This window comes from Palaemon carinicauda, chromosome 19 (genome assembly GCF_036898095.1).
Source record: "Palaemon carinicauda isolate YSFRI2023 chromosome 19, ASM3689809v2, whole genome shotgun sequence".
In the NCBI taxonomy this organism is placed as follows: domain Eukaryota; kingdom Metazoa; phylum Arthropoda; class Malacostraca; order Decapoda; family Palaemonidae; genus Palaemon; species Palaemon carinicauda.
The window spans coordinates 93,968,045-93,979,080 of record NC_090743.1 but is presented as its reverse complement, the minus strand read 5'-3'; the positions used below and the strand labels follow the sequence as shown (position 1 = coordinate 93,979,080).

Sequence of the window (11,036 nt, the reverse complement as noted above, 5' to 3'; positions counted from 1 at the left end):
AATTAACAGTCTAATTATTGAAAATGATATCCCTAATTACGAAAACTTTGTTACTTTGGACAAGTTTGACAAGGAAAATTTAAGTCTTACAATAATATTGTAAACTTGCAGTAGAAACCTATATATAACCAGAAGAAATAAGTCAATAATTTTGATCTAAAACTTTTCTTGCATGCTGGTTTGGTTTTCAAAAGCCCGCCGACCATAAAATTGTTGGTTACCGATTCTTTGGACAATTAGTGTGAATATCTAAAACCAGCCCAAACCACATCTTTAGCTTGGACTACACAGGTATATGTTACCCTAAACAGATGTTACACACCAAGTTTTGTAACCGATGTTTTTATTAGTCATCATAGCTACAAATTAGCAAATGTATCATTTAATTATTCTAGACTGAGAAGACACTACAGGATATCCTAATCTAGTATAGGATTTGCTTATATGTCAAAACTTGAGTTACCAGCAATAGTTTTTTAAACATCGTCATCATTTCAATTGGATGCATTTTATGCCATATTGCATGTAAAAATTAATAAATGAATAACAATTTGATTTATTTCATGGAATCATTGATATTAATTGTTATCAATAAGTGCATTACCATCACCATCATCACCACATCATTAAGGTCACTCAATTATGACCTCTCCACCTTCTTTAACCACCACCTAATTATATCTTAACCTCATCCCCACATGTTCGAGGTTTAAAGGTCTCGTAGTTATGATAAGATCCTTCTGGAGGAAGTTCTTAGGAAAATTAAAAAAACAAAATACTAAGACGACAATATTACATACATTTGTTCTCTAGGTGTTTACAATAATTTCATAATTACAAATAACGAAGTAAATAGGATAAAGACTGATTGAGCATGTAACTAGAGTAATGGATTTATTGAAGAGCTTACCTGGGGAACACCTATCAGGTGTTGGACATCAGGTCATGAAACATCAAATAAAATCATAATAATACGAAGAGTCAATGCTAAGGAAATATTTCCTTTTGCCTTGGGGAGTGTGAAGGCAGCTAGACTCCGACCTATGAGCATTGAGCAATCGTCCCCAGGGAAGGGGGTTCGCTTGGAAGTGAGCGACTTGCCCGGATAATTTGACTGATTGATCGATTGATTAGGAGTTTTCTGGTGTCCTGACCTCTAAGGTTATTGATACCGAATCAGATAATATGAGTAAACAATGTGTTAATAGTATAATATTTATACCCTACATCCTATATACCATACCTTCACTATAATAATACACCACTGAACACTTTCATTGCATGCCATTTCATATATCTTATTTTCACCAATCACTTCTGAAACATTACTAATTATGGTGACTGATGATGCAATTTAAATCTTCAACCTTAAACTAATATAATTGATATAGCAAATAATACTATATTCTCTAAGAGGGCCAGAGCCAAGTAGCCTGTGCCAAAAGCTGACCCCACCCACGTCGGGCTAAGTGGCTCATGATCGAAATCAAAGGAAAACACTGATATCAACAGCTAAACCTTTAAACCTCATTACCTTAAAAAAATTTAACAAAAGCCATTTATTGATTACTGGTTACCCCAATAGTTGCTATTTGAAACAGTGTGTATGTGTATGTGTATGTGTGTCCCCATAGTGATCATTTGGTGCCCAGACACGGGATTAGAACTAATAGTACCCGGTAAGAACTATCAGTAACTCTTTAGAAACTGCACCCAGTGATCTACTTATAATGGAGCAGTTATATAGGGCAAAGGCAGCGGCTAAGGGCTGGGTGACTAGAGTTTGTAATAGAATAGATGACCTACTAGTCTTAGACCCACCTCCTACCTAAAGTGAATTAGTAGAAGCTCTAGAAGAGAGGGATAAAAGACTCTTTAAACTAGAAGTGCAGGAGAAATTAGAAATAGAACTCGAACCTGAGGAATTAGCAAAAAACTTGGAACAAGCAGATTGTGCACAGCATAGGGCTAGGCAGACTAGGCTGCGATGTGCAAATAGGCTTGAAGATATTTCGGCGCAAGCATTAGCGATGACGACCGTGGAAGTTCTGCAAGTGCAGCATCCATTCATGGAAGGCCACCAAAACTAGAATTGCCAAGATTTGATGGCGAAATAACCCAATGGCAGACTTTCTAGGATAAGTTTTCGTCCCACATAGACAACACAGAGTTACCAGTCATTAGTAAGTTGACCTACTTGCTATCCCTGTGAGACGGTCCTGCCAAGGATGTGGTGCAAGGCGTGCCACGCACCAGTGCAAGCTATAGAACAGTTGTTGACTTACTCAAGGAAAGATTTGGCAAGTCTGAGTGCATTATTCATGCACATGTCCAAGCTCTTCTTTCCCTTCAAGTACCTGTCAACGAAGGTAAGAGCTACACAAAACAACTTTGTAGACTTCGGGATGAAGTCATAAAGCGTACAAGAAGCATAGATGCCCTTGGAGTAACAGGCAAGCAGTGTGAGGTTCTCCTAATCCCTATGATTGTGTCTCGGCTTCCAACAGAGTTAAGGCTACAATGGTCAAGAGAGTGTAGTGGCCATGAAAGTGATCTTGAATGGTTGTTAGAGTAGCTTAAAAGGGAAATAGCAGTGCTAGAAAGAAGTGAGATGTACAGAAAAAAATATCCCAGCTTCTGGGCCTCATGGTAGAAATTGGGAAAGAAAGAATATTATTAGTAAAGATGGCAGAGATAATTTGTATACAACGTCTGCCTTACATGCAGTTTCTTAAAGTGAAGGTTCAAATTGTGTTTTTTGTATGAAGCTAAACCATAAATTTGAGAGGTGTCACAAGTTTTTAGCATTGGATGGGCAACAGATAAGAGAATTAGGTGTTTGTTTTAAATGTTTGAATAGGGGCCATACTTCTAAAAATTGTAAAGTAAGGTGTGCTAAGTGTCAAGGTGGCCATAATGAATTAATATGTGGCATTAAGCTTAATGTGGCCCCCCAAGCAAATGTAGAAAATGGTGATCGCGTGGCACCTGCCTCAGCTAGTATGTTGTCAGGCCACTATAGTAATAAGACTTTATTACAAACGGCTAAGGTAAAGGTAATGAATAATAAAGGAGGTTTTGGCACTGCTAAATTGTTGTTTGATAGTGGTTATGATCGCTCTTATGATAGTAGTAAGTTTACAGAAATCTGTAAACCTGAATGGGTTACTAGGACTGAAGCCCCTTACAGTAGCTTTGGTGGTCATAGCTCTGGTAAGGATATAGAAAGTAATGTTTACAAGTTGAATGTTTTGGATAAAAAAGGTAAAATTATTCCCATTTTTGCTGCAAGTATTCCAAGGATATGTAAACCCCTTAGTTAGACCAGTAGTCATTTAGATTTAGCAGATGACTTTGATGATAGTTCTCCTTTAGAAATAGTTATTCTTATAGGTCTGGATTACTACTGGAGCCTCATGAATCCTAAACATGCTGTACAGGTGGGGGAAACTGTTGCCATGAGTTCAGTGTTTGGTTGGGTTTCATCGGGAAATGTTGGCAATGGGTGTAATTTTACTCAGGTTGTAGGTGAATCTTCATTATCAGACTTTGTGTCCTCATCTCCCCTGCTCTTAAGTATATCAGGACTATCCGATGCTGATGTTGTATTTTTGGGATTTAGAAACTATTGGCATTACTAGTAAGGAATGTAAGGATATCAAGGAAATTGTAGTTCAAGAGTTTGAAGATAAAATAGATTTTGTAAATGGCAGGTATGAAGTTCAGCTACCTTGGAAAAATAGCAGTATTAAGGATTCAATGATGAGTAATGTAAGTCAAGCAATGAAGAGATTAAATAAGCTTTTGGTTAGATTTGAGAAAGATTAAGATTGAAAGGATGCATATATGAAGGATTTTGATGAATATGAGTCCTTGGGGATAATTGAGGAAATTCCCTCCGAGGACTTGGTGTCACAGGTACCCATTTATTACATACTTCATAGACCTGTTGTTAAATTAAATAGCAGCACTACAAAGATACGTCCAGTTTTTATGCTTCTGCGAAGGGGCCTAATGGAATGTCGCTTAATGATTACATATTGACAGGTCCTTCTCTAAATCCAGATTTAGTAGGGATATTGATTACATTTAGACGTTGTCCATAAATGATCTCTGCTGATGTTGTTAAGGCCTTTTTACAAATTAATGTTCACAGTCAGGACAAAAATGTCCATAGATTTTTTATGCCAGTTAAAGATTGAGTAAGGCATATGAGATTGTTTTTGGTAACACCTCAAGCTCCTTCCTACTAAATGTTGTTAAACACCATTTAAGCAATTACTCTGAATGTGAAGCTGATCAAGATTTAAGAGATATGTATGTAGACAATTGGTTTAGCGGAGCTGATACTGTAGAAAAAGTAGCAACTAAATTTAAGACTGCATATGATATTATGGCTGATGCTAATATGTCCCTTGAAAAGGTTTCTTCCAATAGTGTAGTAATTGCTTCTAAATTTAAGGAAAAAAGGCAAATTTTAAGTAATGATGAAATTAATATGGTGCTAGGTCATAAATGGTCCAATTATGGTGATAAATTTTCTTATTGTGGTCTTCATCTGGGTCCTAATTTTGAAATTTCATATACAAAGACAACTGTTTTGAGTTTGATAGCTAAGTTGTTTGATCCTTGTGGGTTTATCAGCCTTTTTATAATTTATGCAACGACAATATTCCAGGACATATGGAAGTTGGGTATTTCTTGGGATGAAAAGTTGCCAGATGAATTAGAGAGCAAATTCAAGAAATGGATTGATAGTACTAGATACTTTAGTTCCCTAGCTATAAGGAGATGTTATTTTACGAATGTACCTTGGAAGAGTATTTAACACATTGAAATACATGGATTTGGAGATGCCTCTGTGAAGGGATTTGGTGCATGTGTATACGTAAGGGTTTGTCTTGGAAATGATTGTCAATCTTCACTTGTCATGTCTAAAGCTACAGTAGCACCAATTAAGAAACTTACCCTTCCTAAATTGGAATTAATGGGAGCCTTATTGTTTGCTAGATTGGTAACATTTGTCGAAAGAGCTCTGGATTTTAAGATCAAACCTGGGATTGTATGTTGGACAGATTCAACTATAACTTTAGGATGGATAAAGAGTGATTCAGTGACATGGGATGTGTATGTTAACTCAGAGTTAGAGAAATTCAGCACTTGACACCTCCCAGTCACTGGCATCACTGTAGGGGATCAAATAATCAGGCTGACTTGATGACTAAAGGGTTACTAGCGGAAAAGCTTGTTGGAAATAACCTTTGGTTTAGTGGTCTTTGTAATCTGTCGGATCCCACATTTAGTATTCAGGACGGTGATAACTCCATTATTGTTGATGAGACTGTAAATTATGAATTAGAAGACCATCTAGTATGCTTAAGTGTCCAGACTGCAACTCCCATGTTTGATGTTGAAAAATACACTGATCTTAAGTCAATAAGAATTGTTGGTTATGTTCAAAGGTTTATAAGCAATTGTAAAGAAAAAGGGTTAGTGGTTGCTGTGAATACTGGTGGTTTTACGACTGAAGAATTAGATAAGGATAAAGCAAGATTGATTTATGTAGTGCAAAGAGAAGCTTTCCCCAATGAAATCAAAGCTTTGTCTGATCAAAGGTTGATTCCTAGAAATTCTAAATTAAGAAAACTGGATCCATTTATTGATGATAAAGGTATTGTGAGGATAAAGGGTAGACTTCAGTTTTCTGACTTGAGTTATGAGTCAAAACACCCAGTCATTCTTCCTAAAGGACATTTTTCCAAGCTTTTACTACAGTTTCAACACAAGTTTCTAAAACATTCTGGTGTAAACAGCATTGTTTCATCATTAAGATCTAGTTTTCATGTAACTGGTGTAAGAGGAATGGCTAAGACTGTTGTACGGGAGTGTCTACAGTAGATTGTTGCCGGTACGATAGCCGTCCTTGTAGTCAACCTGCTGCCCCATTGCCTGATTTATCGATCAATGATAATTACATATGACATTTGTACTCTTTGTGTGCACTTCAATAATTTCAACCAGCTGTGATTTCTGACATGTATGGGGCTTACCTATATCACTGATAGATGCTCTGTGTGACTGATGTTCATGCTTGATGAAGTCTTGCAATTCACTGTCACCTTTATCCTTATGCTCTTCCATGAATGTTCTAACTACTCTTTACCCCACCAGTGTTGTGTAGGTACCATTTCATATAGTGTTGGACCGTCAATGTTCTTCGTGTCTTGCACCAGCAAGCTGGCTGATTCCTATTGGAATGTGATGCCAATCTCCTGCATCACTGCAGAGAGTGAGTTCTCTTTTCAAAGGAAGATTAATGTTTATGGTGTATTCTGCTGTAGGTAACTCTTTTCCCACCAAACATGGCCTTTCATTTAACTACTACACTACTAACTTTGTGTCCACTGGCCATCCACCTACATTGCGCTGATACATCAACTGTACCTCCGGTTACCTTCGATCAGCTTACTTGATGCATGACCGTGAGCATGTAACTTACGCTCTTGAGAACTAGCACAAACGTATCGATTGTGATCACAAGTGCCTAGCTCATGATCCTGAGCATCCTCAAAGGTTGTGTAGAGACTAGCACTGCAATCGTGGTCACGAGCGTCTTGCGTGTGACCGAGAGAGTGCAAATCACGATCGTGAGTGTGAGCGCGATCCTGAGCGTCTCGCCCCTGATCCCGAGTGTCTAGCTTGTGCTAGGGTAGAGAATTTTCTTCTAGGCTTTAGAAGGTTAAGTTCCCTTCATTAAACTCCTTGGCCACATCTGGAAGTTGTTGATCAAGTGCCATCAAATCTATGATGTGAATTGGTATCCATCATCCAGTTCTTGCGCTATGACATTTCCTACTGTTAGTTTGGCAAGGAGTTTCTTAAAACTAAGTGTTTCTGTTCATCCGTTTATTCTATTATTCCTCTAAACTTTCTGGCCTTCCCTAACATCCCTCTCTATGGACGTTTCTAAAGGGCTACAAAAACCTTAACCAATTTGACTACCATATTTGGAAGGTTATTTTACAAACCTGTTACAGTTAGATTGAATTACCTAGAATACTGTCTAGTATTGAGCCTTATGCCGGGGAAGGCAGGGAAGTGAAAATCAATACCTTTCAATGGATTCAGGATGGCAAGTACTTACGCAAGTTTCTGCTCATCATATCAGATGTTCTGGTACTCGTGTTCATTATCCTGAAAAAAAGATATTTCTTTCATTTGGTCCTCTTTATATGAAGATGCCTCCAATATCATCAAGACTAATACCTTAAACCCCACTGGTAGCCTACTATGACCTAGCTAATCTGCTTATGCTTGAATGAGCCACATCTAACTATTGCTTTAGTGCTGGCATCTCCCAAGATGGCTAGGGAATAACACATAGAAAAATATCCCTATATTTAACTGAGACAGCTACTTACAAATTGAAAAGAAATGCAATCTTGCCACTGTAATACATACCGTAAAATAGACATCATCACATCCGATCACCCACTGATGACCATATGTTTTAGGCGTAACATAAACACCATTACAGCCCATTACACACTAATGACATATGTTCTAGGATACTAACCATGGCAAATATATAATCTGCTAAAAATCCTACATCTTAGGGCATAATACAACTTTTAAGACATGTAAAATCAGGAGATTAACCGCTGTAATGTTACTCTGGTATTTCGCCAGAACATTTAATTACTTTCAGAGATGAGTAATGCGAGGCTGAAGAAAGGAAAAATGTTATAGGTATAATACAATTTAAATAATAAGTGTTGGATCAGATGCTATATAGCTGACCCATGTAGATAAAAGCGTAAGGATTAGGGATTAAATATATGTTTAAAGATAAAGCGGCTAATTCACATGGGCATAGGTTAGGTGATGAGAGTTAATTTGTGCACAAATAGAAAAGAAAATGATCGCAAATGTCAACATGCGTCAGGTAATGAAAATATATGGAAACAAGTAAAATTTAGCAATGAATTTTATGGAGGATTGTGGTAAAATAGGAATGGTTGGTTCATAAGAATATGTGTGAGCATATGCAAAAAAAAATTAGCAGAATACATGAAAGACACTCAAATGATTCTTGAATTTCATTTGATGGTCTATATGTGAATATCCAAAGGAATTATTAAACCAACTGTTCTTCATGGAATTAATGTATAAAGTTTGAAAAATATTTGATATATAAATTGTCGAATCTCTTGAAATTAAATGTATTTTAGTACAAAATGTGATAAAAAATTATTAATGAGGTTAACATAGTTAAGATATGAGCCTAGAATTTTCCAAGTTAGGTTACTCATTGCTATGTAATCTTAATTTTCAAACCTACTTGAATCTTTGTAACCACGTTGAAATATGAAAATAAAATATTATCAGCAAAGATCTTACTATTTTGGAACAAGTATAAAATCACCATTTCTCGCCGTTTATGTATGAGATATTAGTAAAACCACTCGTTCGTTCTAAACACACAATCAAAGTACTAACTAAATTATTTAGGCGTAATATGTTCCTTCTTTTTATAGGTAGAAGGCTGGCCAGGGCACCCCCCTCCCATTGAGATATTAGTGCTCATTTTTTTTATTGCCTAAACACAGCGAATATTCAGGCCTATTCTTTCCCAATTCTCTTCTGTCCTCATAGACCTGACAACACTGACATTACCAAACAAATCTTCTTCGCTCAAGGGATCAACTACTGTAATAATTGCGTAGCTACTTTCCACTTGGTAAGGGTAGAAGAAACTAATTATCTATGATAAGCACTTCTAGAAGAAGAATACTTTAAAATCAAACTATTGTTTTCTAGTCCTAGGTGGAGCCAGAGCCACTGTATCAAGGTCTTCCACTATCTTGTAGGAGAAATCTCTTTCTTGAGGGTACACTCCAGCACACTATTCTATCTTATTTCTCTTCCTCGGTTGGTTTTTTAAATGTTTTTCGTTTATATATGAAAGATTTATTTTGATGATGTTATTATTCTTAAAATAATCTATCATTATTTCTCATTGCTTCACTTGAATTTTATTCAATTCCTAACTTCTTTTCCTCACGAGAATATATTTTCCCGTTGGAGCTTGTAACATCCTACTTTTCCAACTAGGGTTCCAACATACCTAATAATAATAATAATAATAATAATAATAATAATAATAATAATAATAATAATAATAATAATAATAGCGGAAACTTTCTTTAATCTCTCTCTCTCTCTCTCTCTCTCTCTCTCTCTCTCTCTCTCTCTCTCTCTCTCTCTGTTTTCGTTCATGAACAGCATTTGTGTGAGTTGACAATATTTCCGGCGATCCTTTCTAGCATCGATGGTTTCTTTTTAAACCATCTTTATTACCTAGCCTAGGCGATGAAGTACACTTTCAGACATTTCCCCGTTTACCCTTGTGTATCGTTTTATTGATTCTAAGGGAGATAGTATGTCTCCCAGAATTATATAAATTGATACTTTGTCTCCTGTGGAGAGTTATGGGTAATCCCTCTTTCCCTCTGAGTGCCGCCGCAGGAAAAAATGCTCTTATTTTTTCGAGATTTAATTGGATTTTTACTACAAGAGGTACAAGTTTGCACTTACATTAGTAAAATAAGGGCCATTTGAAGTGGCCTTATCATCTATTAGGCACTGTTTCAATGTATAATTTAGAACTTTGATAAAGTACACATTATGCAAGTCAAAATCATATATACTTTCAATATACAACTTTGCCTTAACTTTGCATCGATATATGGGAGGAAAAATGCACTATTAAATGATAGTTCATGCTTGAAGGGCAATACGTTAATCATAAGCTCCTTGTGTTACATATGGCGACAGACTGCTACAATTATTTTGAAGAATTGAGTTTGCGTTATCAGATGGTTAGATTCCAAAGTCTCCTTAGAAGGGTGGAAATACAACAAATTCATTAGGAAAATGAAAATAAAAAACCATGATTACAAATCTTGTTTTTTTTTTTTCAATGATAAATCTTGTTTTATTCATAGCGTAGGATATATATGTAGCATGCCTAATAAAAACATACACATCATAGTTCGAAAAAAAAAAAAACGCTGGTGAAATTCGTTCATCTGACTGCACTGCCTCGCGTAAGCAAGTAACAAACGACAATTTCAGCGCCACCTGTTGTGGATGCGCTCTACTAAAGCGGCCAAATTGCTCACAGAAATCCAAGCGACGTCCCTGTCTTCCCTGGATTGTCTTCGCTTGTCCAAGAACGTAGTTATTTTCAAACCACATTCCGTATCATCCGATTCTTCTGGCAAATGTGATTTTAAAGACTCAGAAGCTTCCGGAATTTCATTCAATGGGAGAAAGACCAAGACAACTAAATGACCCATCCTTAAACTAAAGTCTTTATTATTGCTGTAACGAATTGATAATCCAGTAGCCTAAATTCCTCGTTATATAGGCTGCCCTGTAGAGATAAAACAGTTACTTTTCATCTACATAGATTTAGTTCTAAATATACTGGAATCATTTCCAATCACTCTTAAGTTTGAAGTGTAGTGCCCCGCCTCCATATTTATCTCTCTCTCTCTCTCTCTCTCTCTCTCTCTCTCTCTCTCTCTCTCTCTCTCTCTCTCTCTCTCTCTATGAATTGTAACGTTTTCAACATTTTACAATCATGGTTGTAGGAGTCGGGTGGAGGGCAAGGTGTGTGGGGGGGGGGGGGGGGTTAATAGCCACCCCACGTTTTTGCCGAAAATTTTTTTGTGTATCTGTTACTTCAGTAAATATGAAAATTTTAAATTGCATAACATTAATAGGTCAGAAAAGATTCAAAAGATTCCATATAATTAGTAACTCATTCTTCATGAGAATTATCATTCAAAAGCAATTTCCATGTAAGAGTAAGAAATTTTTCTTTCTATATATATATATATATATATATATATATATATATATATATATATATATATATATATATATACACTCCTGTAAAAATATATATATATATATATATATATATATATATATATATATATATATATATATATATATATATATATATG

At 36.0% G+C, this 11,036-nt stretch overlaps 1 protein-coding gene across 1 annotated transcript; it reads left to right on the top strand.

Annotated features, from left to right (window-relative positions):
- Nucleotides 1-2,228: 2,228 nt before the first annotated feature.
- On the top strand, nucleotides 2,229-5,898 carry LOC137659143 (uncharacterized). Its single transcript, XM_068394213.1, has 5 exons — nucleotides 2,229-2,369; nucleotides 2,769-3,264; nucleotides 3,394-3,640; nucleotides 4,276-4,470; nucleotides 5,142-5,898. Exons 1-5 carry the CDS (start codon nucleotides 2,229-2,231, stop codon nucleotides 5,896-5,898), a joined length of 1,836 nt encoding a protein of 611 aa, XP_068250314.1.
- Nucleotides 5,899-11,036: the final 5,138 nt, after the last annotated feature.

Bases quoted from the DNA above. Each gene is read 5' to 3' on its own strand.
- LOC137659143 (XM_068394213.1), top strand. From the start codon at position 2,229: ATGTGGTGCAAGGCGTGCCACGCACCAGTGCAAGCTATAGAACAGTTG. The intron at 2,370-2,768 runs GTAAGAGCTACA...TTTTGTATGAAG, and splicing joins TCAAGTACCTGTCAACGAAG to CTAAACCATAAATTTGAGAG. The intron at 3,641-4,275 runs GTAAGGAATGTA...ACACCATTTAAG, and splicing joins AGAAACTATTGGCATTACTA to CAATTACTCTGAATGTGAAG.